Source organism: Rhea americana, unplaced genomic scaffold, assembly GCF_003343005.1.
Source record: "Rhea americana isolate MKP2758 unplaced genomic scaffold, rheAme1 scaffold_284, whole genome shotgun sequence".
In the NCBI taxonomy this organism is placed as follows: Eukaryota; Metazoa; Chordata; class Aves; order Rheiformes; family Rheidae; genus Rhea; species Rhea americana.
The window spans coordinates 409,371-429,301 of NW_028186406.1; the positions used below are offsets into that span (position 1 = coordinate 409,371).

At 46.3% G+C, this 19,931-nt stretch overlaps 1 protein-coding gene across 1 annotated transcript; it reads left to right on the top strand.

The window, feature by feature from the left end:
• Positions 1-1,150: 1,150 nt before the first annotated feature.
• Positions 1,151-19,925, top strand: CCNI (cyclin I). Its single transcript, XM_085308833.1, has 6 exons — positions 1,151-1,319; positions 12,363-12,497; positions 16,358-16,432; positions 16,614-16,754; positions 17,625-17,855; positions 18,956-19,925. The coding sequence occupies exons 1-6, from the start codon at positions 1,206-1,208 to the stop codon at positions 19,412-19,414; spliced, it is 1,155 nt and encodes a 384-aa protein (XP_085164959.1). The 5' UTR covers positions 1,151-1,205; the 3' UTR covers positions 19,415-19,925.
• The last annotated feature ends 6 nt before the right edge of the window (positions 19,926-19,931 follow it).

Here is a 19,931-nt window from a genome sequence, read left to right on the forward strand (position 1 = left end):
TTGGCTAAGTGATTTAATACTGTTAAGAAATTTGCAGCCAGAATAGTGGTAGGCAGTATTAGAAGAATTTGAATAACCTTTTCAGTCAGACCATCTTCTCTTATTAAAAGGCTTTTATGGAATCTATTGTCTTTAAAAAAATATTTTGTCTATTTTGTTTTTAATCTCAAATTCAGAAGTATCTTGACACATTCTTGAGACTGTATGAGGCTCAGGGAAACCCTGATTTTTCTTTTTGCTTTCTGTACAGCAAGATAGATTGTGTACTTTTTGTTGTCACTTTTGCCAGTAGAAGTAAGCTCCAAATACTGTAGGTCTTGTAGAAAATTTTGTCATTGCTTATGCAGCTTGTAATTAATTCATGCCTCACAAAGGCTGTTGTTGGGTTTGCTGGTTTTTGCCTCCTTTAAAATGCATTTCCTATTTAAAGTTAGGTGCTATCTAATCCTCTGAATCTAACATATTTTCAGAGCTGTCAGACCCAAAAGTAACCTTCCTGAACTCCCTAGTACCTTTGCATTGTAGGTGAAATGGGTTGCAGCTTTCGTGAGAAATTACAAACCATACAGCAGGGAGGGAAAATATTGACCTTTTTGTGGGACTTCAGCTTGTAAATCATACAAACATTCTTCTGTTTTGCACGGAACTTCCTGTTACTGAGGAAGATACTAGAGTAAGGCTAGCACGAAGCAGACTCTGAGGCTGGGATTTTTGAAAAATGCTTGAATAACCTAGCTTCCCCTGAAATGACAGGTAGATTGTTTTTAACTTCAGTAGGATTTAGGCCAAGGCTGCCTACTTTCTAAAATCCCCTTTATATTTCCCAGTTTCTCATTTTCCTCTTTTCAAGTATTTTTCATTAAACACCCTAACTTGCTGCTGAAATGGGAGTAGTCTTGTCTAATTGCCTGCATGACTATGAAGTAGAAGACCAACTGGCAGGACCCTCCACCTCACATATATGTTGGAGATGTATGGACCATTTTGGTCTGACATTATCCAGATTTGAGCTGGACTGTTTGGGCTTCCTTGGATAGGTTTGCCAAGTACCTGTCCATGCTGCAGATAGGCCTGTGCCATTTCTTGCAGTTTTAGTCACCTTTGTGCTGTTTACTAGATAGTCATGGCTAGCATTTCATTAGCTTGTCTTTTGGTCTTGCAGGTAGCTGTATCCAGTTGGGTGGCAGGTGGATCCAAGGGTCACCATGAAGTTTTCAGGACCCCTGGAGAGCCAGAGGTTGTCTCTCCTTCTGGAGATGGCAATCTCTAGAGAAGCTCAAATGTGGAAAGCACATGTGCCGAAAATTCAGCCCAATCAGGTAAAGTGTCTTATTTACATCTTTTATTTTAGTAAAGATTCTGTCAAAGGTATGAGACTATACCATGGTGTGTTTTTATGTGGACAACTGAAGCTGTTACATGAGACGTCACCTTCTGTTTGGGAGCTGGGAAATTACCCTTTGAAGTAGGTACTGTTTTATTTGAGGAACATGCCCACTATCAGGGGTACAAGACATACTGTACAGAATACGGTGTTAAATCTCTGCTGTTTCTTGTAGAAGCACGTACTTATATTCCTTTAATTAAATTCATTTTATGAATTGCATGAATAATTAGCTCACATTTCTAGTGGGTACCTGCTGAGCAACAGTTTTGAAAAGCAACTTAATTTTGTGGGATTAAGTTCATTAATAATACTGCTGAAATGCTGGTTGCTTTCCACATGAGGCATCTTCTTACTTGAACCATTACTGCTAGTTTAGCTCAGGCTTCCTCATGAAATAGCGCGTTCACAGAGAAAGCCTGACTTTGCCACTTTTTCTCATTTTGAGCCAGGTTCTTAGCTCGTGTAAATCATCACAGATTTGTAAGGTAGGTACAGCTGTATCACCTTAAGCCAGCTGATGGTCTGTCTTGGTAAGGCACTCTCTACCCTGGGAATAACCTCACTGATTTTTAATCGGACTACTGATAAAGCCGGGTGCAAGGTAGTGTCGAGGGAAGCAGAGCTAGGCCCCTGGCCTGTTTCAGTGAAGAGCATGTTCTCCTCACCCCTGTTCTGTAGGAAAAAATATATTTTTAAAGGGCTCAATATTAGGTTCATTAGTCCACCATAAGGTGTTCGAGTAGGTCACCTGATTTTCGGAGGTGTTGACTGGATCATGACTGTGGCTGACTTGAGGCTGCACACATTTTAATATCCTTGTTTATGGTAAACCAGCCTGCTATTCTGTGTTGGCAGTATCCCTGGAGTTGGTGATTATAATGTAGCGAGATAAGATTACAGTATATGAGATAGGTTAGGGATTCAGAGAGTGTAACCAAACCAGACTTGTGTGAAGATTTCCCAGTAACAGAATTCCTGCATTTCTTGCCTTTCTGAAGTTGATTCTGGGTGGCCAAGAAACCACCACCTCCATTAGCCCGTTCTCTGTAGCAATCCCTCCCTTGCAAGATTAGATTATTGCCCTTTGAAGATGAGGTTCCCCAGCTGTGGCATGTCTGAGATGTCGCAGCAGCGTAAGGACTGACCTCGGTCCTTTCTGTGGTGAAGAGCCCTTGTCTTGCTGCCAGGCATCTCTGTGCTCTTTCTTCCCATGGCAAAGAGATTCAGGGCTTTACTTGGCATGGTGTCAAGGGGCCTGGATGTCACTGAAGTTGAGGTTTCGCAGCATCTTGTGAGATGTTGTCCTTAGTAGTAAATACTTGGAAGTTAATTTGACTTTTGGCTAACTGCYAAATATCAAACTGGGGAGGCAACTCCTGTTGCCTTCTGTGAAAAGTCGAAGTAGGCTCAAGTATGGAAACAGTGTGATGGCTACAGCCATTATAAAATTTGTGCTCAATAAAAGACTCAGTTCTGGCCTGGATGGATACCAAATTTGTGCTTTTAGTGTGCAATTATGTCATGATAATGAAAGATCTTTTCCCCCCWCCTCCTCTTAAGGATAATAAAGTGGAGATTCATACTTAGGAGTATTTCCTGGCCCTCCCTGTTTAGCACCATAAGGTTTCTGCTCCAGGAACTTCATGAGACTTCCATCTTCAAAATGGTGTTGTCTTTATAACCATTTTTTACTTTTTCCTACATATAAATTCAAGATATTGACTCTATCAGCTACAATGTCACAGTATTAAATGTTTTCTAGCACTAAAAAATCATTAAATTGAGTTGAAGTCTCTATGTGCATATGTGTAAAATGTGCAAAGGTCAGACTTAAAAGAGAACATAAACACAGCTGTCTGCTCAGGGGAAATCCTGGCTTGCACAGCCAGGCTATATCTGAAAAGGCTATATCTGGGTTTGTAATCCTGTAAAATATTTCTTTCTCTTCCTATAGTTCATGACAAGGCTTTCAAACTGTCACATTTTCTTTCAGTTCTGCAGTATTCGTTTTGGCAATGTTGCAATCATATAGTTCGGTGTGAATTATCCTGTTCTCTCAAATATCTGAAATAAGGTCATATCCCGTAACATCTATTCGCTTCTTTTGAAAACAGCTTCCGTAGCCTAAAACCTCACTTGTATGAAATTATAGTTTATTTCCCATGACAGTCAGGAAATCTGCATCATTCTGTGTATCAGATCTGGCAGCTTGAAGCATGTGTAACTTTCCATTCCTTGCTACAAAGGTAGACTGACTATAAAATGTGTTTTAATGAAGAAATTTGGTTTGCAAATGAGAAGATACGTGTGCATGTACAAAAAAGCTAATGATCAGATTAGAAATACACCTTAACTATTTTTCAGGAGTGAAATTTCAGTTTGATTCTTGGAGGCATTTTTGATTCTAATGTTTAAAAAAGAAAACATAAATTCGTTTCTAAATCTGTTTGTCTCAGAGTTGGGATCTTTGAAAGGAAGGAAGAAATTCAAAGTTACAGAAACAGGAAGACTTCATACTCGCAGTACAGGGTACAGAATCTCTTGGGGGTTTCTGTCCTGATACCTCTGGCTCCCAGTGTTTGTAAATATAGCATAGCCAGATGTCATAGGGGCTTTCAGGCTGAAAAAATAGCTGGGCTTCATCTGGAATCCCCTTGATTTTATTAGTATTGCTGAAGGTATTTGGTCCTTTTTTTACCTTTAGGTCAAACAATATGCAGATGACATTCAGGAAGTTTTCCTGTGATTAAGGCTTGAGAAATCAAGCAGCAAAGACTGGTCAAAGGTTTATTTTTGCATGTTACCAAGTAACTTTGCAACAGACATGTTTAAGCCAAGATTTTTATTTTTATTTTTTACTGAAATAGTGTCACATCTGCTATTTCTCCTTTTTCTGCTTCTTCTGTTTCCCTCACTCTTTCTACCTTCTCATTTGTTCTGTGTACATCATGAGGAATCAGGAGACTGGAGGTCATTCCCATTTTTTTCCACTGTCTCCCCACATGACCTTGGGTAGATCTTTTAACCTTCCAGTGCCTGTTTTATCCCATGGGTGAAACAGGGACTGATATTTCCAGCTTTGCAAAACATTGTGAGATGAATGCGTTCAGCTCACCTGATGGGCAGAGCAGTGAACTCTCCCCAGTGGGTGTTTGTGCACGTTATTTTGCAGATGGCAGAGGCTGTGCTGCTCGAGCTCTTTGCTGCACCACTAAACCACAATCAGACCCCACAGACTGGCACTTCGGAAAATTACCAGGAGAGCACCTCTAATTCCAAACCAGTGCAAGTGAGAAACAGCCCAGGGAGAGTCATCTGGGGGTCACTGTGCTGTAAAAGAAGCGTTCCTGGGACCCAAATGGGGACTGATTTGGCCCTGATGTTTATAGCTGCCCTTTTTAGAAGCCTCCCAGTCCCGATAAAGGTGACCTGCTCCCAGATGAGCAGGCATATGCAGGATCAACTAGGGGAAAGAGCAAAACGTCTGCCTGGGACAGCAGACATAAAAAAAGAATTATCAGGTAAAGTGTTTTTCTTAGATTAGGCAGCAATGAAATTGAGTAAGGTTGGAGTTCACAGCTAATATTTCTTTTTAGGATGGCCTTTTCCAAAGGTCCTAAGGTATTCTTACAAGTTATTTGTACTGTGCTAGCACTCTGGAGCCTGAGTCGTGGCTCCTGGCCCTCCTGTCTGACACACAGTGAGCGAGGAGCACGTTCCTGTAGCAACATTCCTGGGTCAGAGGCGACAAGTGAATTCAGTTGTCAGTACGAGGGAAGCAGAACAGCTCTGCGTGCTTTTCAGCATCGTGGAGACCACACCAGCAGCTTTCTGACAAATACTGGATGTCAGGTCTGTAGGTGTTGTGTGAGGTGCGGTAATTCCCTACCCCGGGCAGAATTACTGACCTCAGCTGTTGCTCGCTTTGGAGCAATGAAATGACAGACATGAGGAATGCAGTGCCACCATGTCGTTCTGCAGGATAGTCAACTACAGCTGCACGTGTTGACCTGTCTTGTGCTGTAGTGTTAGTTAACATTTTTGGCTTGACGCCTTCACATAAATATCCTGTTCTTTGATGATGTTTAAAGGCATGTTCATCGATAGAATAGGCAACAGACAGCCTGTTTCTCCATAAGAAATCAAGTAACTGCAGGAAAGAGTTCACTGTGATGTACCTGCACTTCACCCAAGGAACAGACAGAAGCTGACATCCCACATGCTTCCCCATTTCTATCTTAAACACATTTGATTCGGTTCTGTAGTTCTAGTTAGACAGTTGATTCGTATTTGTGCTAATACAAAAATCAATCAGTTTACAAATTTTGCTGTGCTCCAAAAAAACTGGGAATTAGCATCACATCTTTTGCTTGGAAGATACAAGCCTGTCACTCAAATACAGGTTTTGAATTGTATTAACAGTTTTGCACATCTGATGGAACTTTGCTAGTCTTCCGCTTTCGTATTTTGGGTTATATGGGCAGACTCCTTGGCCAGAGGCCTGTGCAGCAGCATCCTGCCCTTTGCTTCTGCTGATCTCCTGATGGATGGAGATCCTTGCACATGGAAGGCAGGAGAAGGATCGGTAGGTGTGAGCAAATGGCTGTGATGCAGGGCAGTTTGTAAAAGTAACTTGCAGGCTGTGGTATAGCAGTACTTTGTTTCTTCGTGCTCAGCAAAACTCTGGGGCACTTTTTCAAAACAGTTTTGCTGGTGCTCTGCGGGGTGTTTCCTGCGCAGCAGAACTATTCTGAAATCCCTCATGCTTCGTGCAGCTGCCTTCTGGCTTCCTGCTGTGGGCAAGCCAGGCGGCACCTCATGCGAGTATCTGCATGGGCGCCGGTCCAGAGAATAGCGCAGACACCTGCGCAGCCTCCCGCACCCCACGGCTGCGGTGCGCGGGGGCCAGGTAACGTGGCACCCCTGCCGACAGGCCGGGAGCGCCACGTCTCGGGGCCTGCGGTCGCAGATGGTGAGCAAGGCTGCCTCGCAGTTGGGCGCTGGATCCTGCCAGCGCTTTCTGGTGGAGAGCAGGGAATGTTCTCGCTTTTTCTAGTGGCGTGGGTCGTGCACACGCCTGCAAATCTCTGGTGCAGGGAAAGTGCCTGCCAGATGAGATGAATTGGCCTTCGGACCTCAGGGCGGTTGTTGAGTCTGCCTCAGAGCAGCCTGCTGCTGCGCTGAAAACGAAGGCTGCCGTTGCTAGGCTTGGATTAATTTTCCCTGACGTGCAGTCTAATTAAAGCTGCCGGACTAGGCGGTCATGCTTTTCCACGCCAGGGGTTAAGTTCTGTAATGGCAGATTTGTGGCAGCAAAACAAAGAGATGACCACGGACACTTTGAGTGGCAGAAGACAATGTCTGTGGGAAAGTACTTTCAAAATGAAGAGGATCTTGGTTTGCAGCCCAGAGGGACTTCTTGCTTTCAGCCACAGTCGTGTCTCATTTTTGCTTTTAATTTTGTATAACTCAAGGAACAATGACCTCACTGCTTAATTAATTTTACAGTGTTGTAGCTCATATTCACATTACTAGGGTGACATACATATACCTTTGAGGTAGAGGAATAAAAACCATATATTTGGGTAGGAAGTTCCCTGCCTTGCTTGCAAGCAGCAGCAGGATGTGTTGACATGATGGGAGCAGTTCTCACTCATTCCGACCCTCTGTGAAAATGAACTATAAGGAATTTACTTGGTGCTGCTGTGAGGAGACTGAAATTTACCTGGTCTTCCGGGGTAAGGGAATTCTGTCCCCACCAATGACCTTATAATTGCAGTTAGAGACTGAAGCAGGGAAACTTTTTATTGGATTGATGCTATTCCAGAAAAGAGCTGAAGATTCACCTCATTCTTTCTTCCTTCCTGCAACATAGTTCTTAAGAAGTCAAGATGTATTTTGGAGCCTTACTTCTGTTGTGCCTAGAAATGACTTTACCTTGTAGTTACGCCTTCATATGCAAGGGACTCAGTGCTCTGTGCGTGGGTTATTTTTTTTTTTTTGGTGGTTTTAATTACATACATGTTGCTTAGATATGCTTTATTTTTCAGTGATCCAGATTAAACGCCAAGTTTTTCACATGGAAAGGTCCATGTTACCGGGGGCTGAGCGTACAGTTGCTATTTGCTATGTTAGGGCCGAGCCATTTCACATTAACTTCTGATCCTGAAGTTTGGCCTTTCGGCCTCCCGTGGCCTGTGAAGGGCGATCCACCAGAATCAGCTGTAGTGAGAGACTCTACGGACAAATCCCAGGAGGACCGAAGGCCGAGAGGCAGCTTAGGAAGATGATCCCTTCTTCCCGCCCCATTTCCCACAGACGCTGCTCTTGGGAGACAGCGTAACCTTTTGCTCTGGCAGGAGCTGGGCAGGGAGGATTGCGCCGGGCCAGGACGGACACAGGCAGGAGTTGGGCAAGGTGATCCCTGTTTGTCCCGGATCTGTTGGGAAAGGAGACAACCAGGTTGTGCTGCCAGGGAAGCAGAGGGGATGGGCCAAGTCCTCCTGCGCTGCAGAGGAAAGGAGCCTGGCGCTGCAGCAGGGCAGCTGCTGATCTTGCCCCCTCCTCTACAGCTGACATGTACGGCAAGAGGGAACATGGGGAGAGGGAGGCTGCCGTGCTATTTAACATTGCACTGATTTTGAATCTCTCCTCYTCCTGCTGGAGGGCCCAAGCGTGTTCTTACTGGCTTCCCTAGAAGTGCTCTTGTGCCAGGAGCAGGTCAGTGATTTAGGAGTCACAGACAGCTTTTTAAAATCATGGGTTTTTTTTTGTTTGAAGGAACATTTCAGTTTGGTTTTTAGGGATACACACAGGGCTTAGTTTCTGGATTCACTCAGATCCTGCATTTTCAAAATAATACTTTAAGCTGCTTGAAACCTTTTAAGTCTGCAGTATTGGCCAAACCTGGCTGTGGTTATAAATCCTTTTGTATGTTTTTTTTTGGTCTCCTTCCATTTAAAAATAAATGCAATGAATAAAGCAATAAAAAGTTCAGCTTAACAGTAGCTCCTCCCCTTAATGACAGTGTTTTTTGGGTTCTGCTGTGCAGTGCTCACCTCGCTACATGAGAAATGGTCTCTATAAGGACAGCCAGCATTTAACATACTGTTTGCTGTGTTTTTTCCTCCAGGTAATTTCTAGGTCACTACCCCATTGTCCAAAAAAAGAGATGTTGTTAGCAAACCATTTTATAAACTTCTTACTGCTGAGTGTGTGGTGCATTTATTACAGGCGCAGCATGCTTCAAACTGGCATTTCTGGAATGAGTGCAGCCCACTGTGGGCAGCAGGAGTTCTGCCATGGATGGGGCTGAGATGTCACCTGTACATTGCAATAACATTTATAGAAAGAATCATTATTTCTTAGAATTGAGGAAAGTAGTTTACTCTTCTCTGTAAAAGTGGTAGGTGCTTTTTAAAAAGCAGTGCTATTGTCAAGTGACATCCAGAGGTCCCGGCTGAGAGCAGAGGCCCATCTGGATCTGAGACAGAGTCCTGCTGACTTTGTGGCACCACTGGGGCGTCAGGAGAGAAAACAAGGCGAGACTTTCTTCTCCTCAGAGAAGCCACGTGGTAAGGCAAGTTTTGCAGGCAGAGGTAGTACATTGTATTACACCAAATGTTGCAGCTGGAAAAAATGGCTTTTGATTACAAAAACCTGTGTCTTTAGATTGTCACGGCTAYGCCAGCATTGCTGTTTTACCTTTTCAAAGGGAATTGCTTAACTACTTTTCAGTGGGACCTGTGTCTGTGAACAAATGTAACCAGCTGTGTGTCCACTAACAAGCTGTCAGCCCAGAACTCAGCTTGGGACCGAGCACTTCAGCCCTGCCACCTTCCCCTCCTCTGCTCTCCCACTAGGGAGATGGACCTCAATGCCAGTAAGGAATTTAAGTACAGAATAAACAAATTTTGTACTTTAAGTAACCATCCTTGAAAAGATGTGATGCTGGTATTCTGGTAGATGTTGCTGTGCTGGTAGAAGCGCTAGTGTAATTGCACTTCTGCCTACCTAGCTCTGTTTTCAAGGGTTTTCTTGGCTCATAGGCGGTGGATTCAATATGCCAGTAAAAAAAAGTGCATCATTGTCTAGCTGAAACATATGGTACTTCGATAATAGAGGTGGCCTAAAGTATTTATTTTGCTCCATTGTCAGGTGTTTTTGTCTTTTAATTCCTGCTACTTCTTCCATGTTTCTGCTGAGAGGACAGCTATGATAGCCCRTCCCAGGAGTGATTTTTTTTGTTTGTGCAAGCCCTTAGCAACTTGGCAGCCAGCTTTTATTCAGTTTCTTTCTCTTAAACTGTCTCAGCAGTAGTCAAACTGTTGTAGAGAACACAAGGACCCTCCTCAAGGCAGTAGAAATTCACTTGGTTTCACTTCTCACTTCTGGATAATGTCCTTGCTAATCACCTCAAATAATCCAGGTTGAAGTAAGACCAGAGAGATGCTTGGTTGAAAGACTGCAGAAGCTGTAAATATTTCAGAGTACAAGTCAGACAGAGCATTTATTATGTCAATGACTGGTCTATATTTGTGGTTGAAATTCAACTGTTTTCCAAACAGATCAATAGTGGTGTCTTGAGCCAAAAAAAAAAAAAAAAAAAGCCTTTTGAATTGAAATTGTACCTGATTAACCCCAGTCCACAATTTCCTTTACTGCTGAAAGGTTTTTTTTTTGTGTGTGTGTGTGTGTGTGAGAGAGAGAGAGAGAGAGAGAGAACTCTNAAAAAAAAAAAAGCCTTTTGAATTGAAATTGTACCTGATTAACCCCAGTCCACAATTTCCTTTACTGCTGAAAGGTTTTTTTTTTTGTGTGTGTGTGTGTGTGAGAGAGAGAGAGAGAGAGAGAACTCTATTTGGAATCTTCTATTTTTAGTATGTACTGAGCTAAAAAAAATCACTACAATTTTAAAGAAAAATAAACCTTTCCTCTCAAAACACCAACTCATTTTCCTCCCATCTGCTGTCTGTCAGGGGCTGGGCACCCGCCTGGCTCCGGTAGCATGTCTGGTTTTGTTCAGGTCTGGCTTTTTTGTATATCTGAGTGGTGTCTCGTCTAAGAAGGTCAATAAATCTCCTAGAGCGAAGCTGGAGGGTAACTGTGTCAGCACCTGAGAAGCTACGAGATAGCCTTCCTTCTTTGCTGCAGGGTGCAGTAGCGTTTGAGTGATGCTTAAATCAGGGTTTCTGTAAAGAAAGTTGGCTGTCTCGAGGGAGATTTCTTTGGATGGGGTAAGTTACTCTGTGTTGCACTTAACGAATCTACACCAGCGGTCCAGGGAAAAGCCAGGCAGTCGTTAGGATGGTCTCCCTGCCTGTTCCCCCAGAGGCTTTGCACAGGACTCACTGCTCTCATGTCCTGGTGATGCTTCCTGGTCGCAGGTGTGTGCCTACTCTGCAGGGTCAGTGACTACCTGAAGGCCTTCGTTTGGGAATGTAGTGGGGAAGGGGGAAGCACATATAGACCATTACTTGTCGAGACTGCAGGAACTCCACATGAACACAAGTGCTAGGAGATCACAATCTCCAGAGAAATAAGGTGGGAAACTCAATTTAGCAGCTGTGTCCTTTCCAGAAGCACATATGTAGATGCTTACAGCCACTGCTGTGCCTTAACAACAGTTCGTGCTCTTGCTTTTTCCCTGGGACTCATAGTTTCAGAAGTGGGAGCGCAGGTCCTTCAGGGATTTTGAAAATAGACTGTGTTATGCTGGCAAGTGGGAAGAAGAGAGCAGGAGGAGAAGGGGATGAATGTTCAGTAGCCCTCTTGTGCAGGAACAAGGTTGTATTGATTGCTGCATAAATACTGTTAGATGGTGAGGCCATGCTGTCCGTGTTAACGCCAGGAGAGTAACTTTTACAGGAGGACTGGGATTRTTTCATAGAGTGATGACCATACTGCTTTCCTGAAACTGGCACTTAACCAGCAGCCTGGACAACGCCAGGGGTCTGCAGGCTAATGCCATRCGCTGATACCATGGCAAGGACTGGCTTGCAGCTGCAGCCCAGAGACAGAAACAGTTACTTGGATTACTGAGAATTCACAGGATTAGTAAAGGCAAGAGTTCTTCCCCTTGCTCTAATTGTCCACCCCAGAGTTCAGTAGTTGATTATCTTGATGAGCTGGAGGAAAAGACCCCAGAATAGCCTAACATATCTTTTATRGCTTGAGACATGTTGCTAGATCCCACACCCATTTAACAGTGTCAGAACATAAAGCTGAGGTAGGTGTTTAGAGACTGTCCCCACCAAAAGGTGAGAGGCCCAACCTGGTCCTGTGTCCCTGCAGGGGCAGAGGACATGCTGCTGGCTGGGTGGGCAGCTTCCTGGAGCAGCTCACGGAGGATGCAGGCTGCAGCTTGTGGCCTGCAAGCTGCTGAGCGCCTTTMGCCTTTTGCTGACTTGTACGCGAACGAAGCACATCGGGTGCCGTCTGTGATTGCTTGTTAGCAATATTGCAAGTATAGTTTGTGCGTGTGTTAAGGCAGACCTGGATCCCTCTGCAAAGCTGACAGGTTTTTGTTACATGCATTAAGTTTTTCTATAAAGGGAGCTGGCACTCTGCTCTAACCTTTTCAGCCATGAGGGCTTACAGTTAGAGACTCTCCTTTTGCCTGTGTGTTTGAATGCTAGACTTGGAGGACATTTGGAAAGCCTGTGCTCTGTGCAGAATGACATGCATGAACTACCAGTATTGATTTGCCCAGGCAGAGAAAGATCTATGTAGAAATCTTGATGCAGTTCCCTACTGGAAAGCCTGTTTTGGACTGTCTGCATCCCGGAGCCACCAGTAAAGGTGCATGATCACCAGCCACAGGTGCGAGAGCAGAGTGCTTCCTCAGGCAGGTTCAGAGCACCCCTTTCTGAAGCAGCCTTTGTTTCAGTGCTAACTCCTGTAGAGGTAAAAATGTTTGGTCTTTTCTGAGTTGCTCAACCCTTATTTAAGAACGTTTTGTTTTTCTCTCCAACAGGATGTAGCCATTTCTCCAAAGCAGAGGGATGAGGTCATTCAGTGGCTGGCCAAGCTCAAATACCAGTTCCACCTTTATCCAGAAACGCTCGCCCTGGCCATCAGTCTTTTGGACAGGTTTTTAGCCACAGTAAAGGTAAATATTTGCAGATACATAAACCAAAATGGATCTTTACTGCCCACTCAGAGTATGCCAGCAACCCTCTTTCCTGTTCCTGCATATAATCCTGGTGGTGTGACTGTATGGAAGTGCTTACTTTTCACCTCTGCTCTCCCCACCCTCTTTCTTTCTCACGCATATACAGGAGGTCACTTGTATTACTGCAAACCTTAATTTCAGGTGCTGAAGCTGTGGCAGTGCACCACTCTCACTGTGGCAATACACTGCCACTAGGCACTTTCGGAGGTAGTCTCTTTCCTCAGTCATTTTTCCCTTGGTGATTGCTTTCACCAGCACATGCTGGTCAGCCTCTCCCGGGAAACTAACCCAGCACTTACATCTGCCAAGAGTATTTTCTCCCTCTTCTGTTCTGCCTCCTTTCCTTTACATACTGCAGCTCATTAGTTTAAACACCTATTAACCTAGAAGAAAGTCAGTGCCTTGCCTCTTGAACTGCATGTTCTCTTCTAACCTGGTTTGAATGTTAAGTTAACCCTACCAACATACTTGTTTCTTAAGCAATTGTTGCTTAACCAGAGAGAAAAACAATCTAAGTAGAGATCTTAAAGCACATACATTTTAGATGAAAAGAAAGATCTGACCTGAGCAAAACTGAGTCATAAAGCTAAAGGAAATAGCTGTTAGCCCACCATTAGAGACCTCAGCCCAGTGCCCTCTCACACAGAGAGTCCCAGCTTGCCTCTCTTAATTGCTCTCGCAGTATTTAGTCTCACCTGGAACTGCTGTGAGCACTTGCTAGTAGTGAATGAGCTGATGGGAACAAATAGATGCTTGAGGACTGGTTTGGGCCAGGGTTTTGTAAGCCAGTGTGCTGGTGCAGGGAAATGAAGGAACGGGACAGGTTCAGCCAGAGATGAGTGCTTCTGGCAGGAACGTGTGTGTGTGTGGGGGGGAAGCTGTTGAGTGCTAATGTGGTCTGTAGATAATCTGATGGACTAAGATCTAAAGAGAGACTGATTTTCAGGCAGACCTGAAGAGAAAAGGTGGTAAGCGAGCATGGCTGCAAGTCCTGACAGCGACGGGCTGTGCAGTCTGCTGTACTGAATGGCACAGAGAATATGGCCATAAAGTATTTGTTTTTTTAGGCCTAGTATTTCATAGGGACTTTTAAAGAAAAATAAATAAAACCCAGTATTTAGGACATCTGCAACTCTGGGTGGGAGCTGTTGTTGTTCTGTATCTTAGCCAGTTGTGCTGTGAGTGCTAAATGGGTCTGCTATGGGAATAAATCAGAGGTGCTGTGCTTGGGATGCATTTTGTACCCCTGTCAATGACCAAACTGGGGGGGGGGTCACCTCAAGATCCCTAGCCTTGAGTTCTGAAGCCAGGCTTTGGGCCTTACCTCTTCCTATATTTGCGCAGTTAAATTCTGTGCTCAGCAAATCTGCAGTCTCATCTTCACGTGCGTCTAATCTTAYTACAAACACTCTTAGGTAAGTAATACAGCTTAGGAAACGTAAGCAGGAGAACATAGTATTTTCAGCCTGTGTACTTACGTTTCAATGAGACGTGGCTCAGCAGAACAATGATGTCTTCCATTAACCCATCCTTTAGCTATCGTTAAATATTGATAACATTTAAATTACAAGTCATGGAAATCTTAACTTAAAATGGGTGATTTACTGGAACACTGAGATGGAAAATAGGTATTTAAAATCCCTCAACAGTAATGCCCTCAAGTACAGTTTTTGCTTGCAGTAATTTGCAGCAGTCAGTCTACAGAGAAATGAAGTATGAGACCAAGAGAAGCTCGCTGTGTGCCTCGGGCAGCGAGGAGGAATGTGGAAAGGCGTTTGTCAAGAGGTTTTCAGCTTATTCTGAGCTCCTGGGCGAGCATTACTCAAACAGGTCAGGGCTTCTGCTCCCGCCCCTGCTTTTTTTCTCCCAGAAATCTGTTCCAGCGATGCACCTTAACGCCTGCTTCTTACCAGGTGCTGCTCTGCAGGACTGTTAAGACAGATAGTCTCTTCCCTTTGCTGTAAGCGTGCGCTGAAATTGCTCAGCGCTGTGCTGTTGGCCAGCTACGTTTCTGGTGACCAGCAGCGTTTGCTGTAGGTCTCTGCACAGCGCCAGTTAACCGCCGGCGGAGGCTTGGCAATATTTGCAGCAGCCGTAGGCAGCGTTTGCCCATTGATGAGGCGTAGGGAGAGCGAGCAGAGGCTTCTGGAGGGGACTGGGCCAGGTGACTGTGCTTTAACACGCTTGGGCAAAAAACGCTCTTCGCCCTTGCAGGGTGGTGGAGGGCAGCATGCATAGGAAGTGAGGGGACAAATGCATTATTGAAGTAATGCTAAATAAAGCAGGGAATAAACTTGACTGAGCATTGGAACTTGCTCTAAACACCTCCTTCTGCCTGACTACCGCGCGAGTGTCCTTTTTGCTGTACATTTATTATACACTGACTTGACAGTTTGCTCTTAACTTGCCTCTGCGGGGAAGAACAAGTCTCAGTCTTGCCTTGAGGGACTTCAGTCTCTTTACTGTGAGTGATACCTGAACACACACATGTACCTCTGTCCTGCCCCCAGCGTGGATTCCCTACAACTATCTAAGCTGAAGTTGAAATGTCACTAGAAAGCCAAGGCTCCAGGCACAGCTGAATCTTTTCATGTAACTGAAACTGAACACTGCTAAATATCTTTAATTTTGATGGCATCCAGTGTCCTTCTTTCCTGCTGCTTTCTGGAAACAGTGTTTTAGGTTTCCTGAGAGCTCGTTGCATGAGTGTAGCTTGTAGGATTGCACCCTTAAATCCCCGTATCTCTGTTCCACTAAAACTAACCCAGCAGGAATTAATTATGGCAGCAGTGGATTTTGYGTTCTACGCAGGGTTTCAGTTGTCCTTTGCTTTTTCTCATTGAAATGGCTTTCAGTGCAGTCAGAAGATCAGCTCTCCCCCGGCCGCGTGGAGGTGCAGCGGTTTGCTGAGGGCGCAGTGCCTCTGCTTGTCCTAGCCCTCAGCTACTGCGCCTAGYGCTAAGGAGCAGGTGGATGCACCCTGTCACACCTCATCTTTTTCCTTTAGACTAACGTTGGAAGCTAAGTCCTGTGCCAGACTTAAGATTGGCACGTCCAGTGGGGTTTTGCTCAGTAGCAAATTCTGAGCACGTGCTTATGCTCCATTGATCACAAGGGCTACCTACCTGCTCCCTTTTTTTTTTTTGCCCTCCACTGAATTAAGGCTCATAAAAGTTGATGCACGTGGGAAAAAATTAAAATAAAAATCACCCTTTCCCCTTCTAATTTAACCTAACCTCACCTAAAGCACCTCACCCTAAAAGGGGCCTGCTCTCCCTTGATAATCTCTGGGCCATGGTTTTGAGAACTACTGTAACAAATAACCTAAGTGGAATGTTTTTTATGTATGCTTTATACTTGTTCAGCAGACAAGGACAGCATTTTTAAACTCTTATTTTCCTTCCTACTCTGCCCCCCGAGCTGCAGCAATGGCAGCATGCTGCTGCAGCAGGTGGCGCGGTGACGGTTTTGTGCCAGTAGATGATCTGGCCCTTCTGGTTTGCTCCTTGCTATTTCTGCTACACTGACTAAAAACGAGCTCTTTCCACTCCAGTGCCGCACATCAGTGGGTGCCAGTTACAGTGATGGAGCTGGCTGGTTTCTGCGCTGTTTTACGTCATGGAATATGGATTTTTGCTCCGCATGGCTTGCCACCGCCGCGGCGTGTCGGAGGTCAGGCCACTGATCCAGAACGCGCCGTGCGGGCAGCTGGAGACCCTGGGGCTGAGGATGTCCGAGCAGAAGGGATTTCTGTATTGCATTCATCCAGGGAATTTCTCTGCTGTTCTCTGTCCTAGGCCCGTCCAAAGTACTTGAACTGTATTGCAATCAGCTGCTTCTTCCTTGCTGCAAAGACCATTGAGGAAGATGAGGTAATAAATATATTTTTTTCTGGTAATGCGCTGTCATCTGACTGTATGCTTTTCTAGTGCTATCTCTGCTTGCATGGGGTGGTTGGCACTTGAAGGGCAGGGATGAAGCTTCTTGTGCAATTTTTATGAAGACGATTGGCACTTTCTCTTCTCCCCCTCGCCCACATGTTGGCTTTTACAGAGGATTCCAGTACTGAAGGTGTTGGCTCGGGATAGCTTTTGTGGTTGTTCTCCAGCTGAAATTCGCAGAATGGAGAAGATTATCCTGGATAAACTGAACTGGGATCTTCACATGGCAACACCACTGGATTTCCTTCATATTGTAAATAAGAAGATACTCTATTTTCTCTGCTATCTTAGTATATACTGTATCAAGAGGTACCTAGACAAAAACCCCTCCCTGTTGGAGAGCAGAGCCCTCAGTGTGTTGTCACAATACTTTTGTACAAGCACTTTCTGAAACAACCAACCTTTCCAGAAAGCTTCAGAGGCAACTTGTGATTTGAAATAACTCGGGGGCAATTTTCAAAATTTGTGCCCGCCGTCTGAAAACCTGGCCCTAAACTGCTGGTGGTTTTGTTCAAACCTAAATAGCAGGCAGCAATAAAATACAAATGAAGCAAGGAGGAAGCCCCAGTGCCAGGCAGTGGGCACGCTCAGGGCGAGCTGCAGAAGGAACAGAGAGCCTGCTTGTTTGATAAGAGGTTAAAGAGAATGAAAACGCCYCGAGTGTCTCTTCATTGAATTTCATCTTCTCTCTGCTTTCCTGAGGGGAGGCTTTTGGCTAGGACACCTCAATTCTCACATGTGCGTTGCTGAGAGAGGAGGTGAGGATGAGAGAGAGAGAGAGAGAGAGAGGAGGGGCCTTCTGCAGAGCTCCGAGCAGCACGGCTCCCCACTGCGTGTGATGGGGCACCCTGGCAAAAGGCAGCTCGAGGCTGTTCGTGGGTTCAGCACGGAGCTGCTTTTTCCACGGTGTGGGAAAGTCAAGGGTTACACCACGTGACGGAGGTTCCCTTGTGTCTGGGGGTGCCTGTGGCACGCCACCCTCGCGGTACGACCTGGTTCCGTTGCTCTAAAGGCACGTGGCCAAGAGGAGCCTGCGCTGCGCCCACGGGGGCTGCGTGGCGGGTCGCACRGCCGCGCGGGCCTGCTGTGACACCACGTGCTTCCTGTGCTTGTCTCCCCCCAGTTCCACGCGGTTGCGGTGTCCAACAGGCCTCAGCTATTGACCATCCTGCCCAAGCCGAGTCCCTCGCAGCACGTGGCGGCCCTCACCAAGCAGCTGCTGCAATGCATGGCCTGTTACCAGCTGCTGCAGTTCAAGGGCTCCATGCTGGCGCTGGCCATCGTCAGCCTGGAGCTGGAGAAGCTGCTGCCCGACTGGCTGGCTCTCATCATCGAGCTGCTCCAGAAGGTGCAGGTAAGGGGAGCTGGGGCTGGACATCACGGCACCGAGGGGCAGGGAGCCACCGGGGCCACYGAAGGCTGCAGCTTGGACAGGAGGCATCCAGGGAGAAGGGAAACTTGTCCTGGATGGCAGCTGGCTGTAGTCAAAAAAATGTCTCCCTTAGTCCCAGGGAGCGAGGAGCGCTGGGCTCAGCTGTGAGCCAGGAAGYGGAACGAGCCCCCTGTGAGCGTGGAGAGGAGGGCAGAGGTTCAGTGGAACCGGCTGTGCTTCTCCCGCGTTCACTTCCTTCAGTCTTACTGAAAACACAACCTTCTCCTTGGTGTTTGGTCCAGATGAAGCAGCGCTGGGTGAGGGCGGGTGCTGGGAGAGGGGTGGTCTTCACGTGGGCACAATGCCCATGTCCATTACGAAAGCTGAGTCTAGTGATAGAGAGGCTGCAGAGGAGACAAAACAGCTTAAACGCACAGCCGAGAGGGACGAGGCCAGGGTCCCCTCTTGCTGGAGTAAACCATGAATTTGCCTGTGGATTTGCCCAAGGAAAGCAGGTCTGAGAGCAGAACTGCAGCCACAGATTGGAAAGGGGATTTTCTTAACAGACTTCAGCTCTTGGTTTGTGKAGCCCATCTTCAGCTGCAAGCCTCAGCCACGCAGCCAGGATCCGTGTTCAGCGCCGCATGGGAAACGTTTCCCTGTGCGAGTTCTCAGGTGACGTGAGCCTTCAGGGCTCTTGGGCCCATAGCTGCTGACGCTGCCTGTAAAGATGGTCGCGCGCCAGCCTGAAAGGATGGTTCACTGGGGCAGTTCTGCAGCGTTCATCACGACTGCATCCTGCCTGTGATGGGTAATGGCCACTCTGCACCAGGAAAAAAATCGACACACTGGGGAGAGAGTCCTAGTTAGCAGCACAGACGTCGTTTTTAAGYGCACTAGGTGGCCTTATCGCGAGGAGAAGCAGTGAAGCTGCCAGCAGATGCAGTGAGCCATTTTTCAAGCGCGTGGGTGGCCCGTGTGTTCCGAGCACTAGCCCTGCCCTGGTTCGTAGCCACTGGTCTGGCGGCAGCGGGTAACCTTCATGTTGCAATGCCGGTTCCTTGCTTGTCTTCTCGCTCCAGATGGATAGCTCGCAGCTGATCCACTGCCGGGAGCTCGTGGCACATCACCTTTCCACTCTGCAGTCTTCTCTGCTGCCCAATTCTGTATATGTCTACAGTCCCCTCAAGCATACCCTGGTGGCCTGTAACAGAGGAGTGTTCAAATGCCAGCCCTCCTCTGTCCCAGGGCCAGGTTTCTCCAAGGACAACGGCAGGCCAGAAGTGCCAGTCACAGGTACAGCCGCGCTCTACCAGCGTCTGCCGGCTCCCACCAGCTGCAAGCAAGCCTCTGCCAAGCGCAAAGTGGAGGAGATGGAAGTGGACGACTTCTACGACGGTATCAAGCGCCTCTACAACGAAGACGTTGCTCCCGAGGTAGCGGCTCTTGAAGGCGTGGGCTCGGTTTGCAGCGCTGACGTCTCGAGGCAGGAGGGCAGCGTTTCCCCTTGTCCGCCTTTGCAGCCAGTGTCCGTCATGTAGCYGGAGGCGCACGCCGCAGCTGCCTTSCAAACCTCGCAGAACGCGGCGCCGCATAGCTGCAGTGGGGGGAGAGGGGGCCCATACCTTGTCAGGCTGAACTGAAGGGAGCCAAAAAACAGAAAAAAAAATCCCAACCCTTTTTTGAATTTTTTTTCTTGTGCGGCTAATTATAGTTCCACTATTTAAGCACTTAAAAACACAAAAAAGTATAAAAAATTTATAAAAGACCCAAAAACCAAACAAAAAAAGTAGCAAAAAATTGTTTCTTTCTAGTGTTGTCAGTTCCACTGTTTTTCTGCTCCTGTGTGTTGTAACCCATTCTCTGTGTCCAAGAGCTCACATCAATTGTGCAGAGTTGTTTCAGGTTTCCCGGCCAAGTAACACCCCTCTGATCCGGTTTCCTTCTTCTCCTTAGTCTCTTTCTGCTTGCTCCTCTTTTAATTCTCAGCAAGTCTTGTGCATGATGTTCTGTACTATCTGACCTTCATGACAGGTTTGTTTTTTCTTTCTAAAGGAA

Coding starts and splice junctions, on each gene's coding strand:
- CCNI (XM_085308833.1), top strand. CDS start 1,206: ATGAAGTTTTCAGGACCCCTGGAGAGCCAGAGGTTGTCTCTCCTTCTG. Junction 12,498..16,357: donor GGTTTTTAGCCACAGTAAAG/GTAAATATTTGC, acceptor TCTCTGTCCTAG/GCCCGTCCAAAGTACTTGAA. Junction 17,856..18,955: donor AGCTGCTCCAGAAGGTGCAG/GTAAGGGGAGCT, acceptor TTCTCGCTCCAG/ATGGATAGCTCGCAGCTGAT.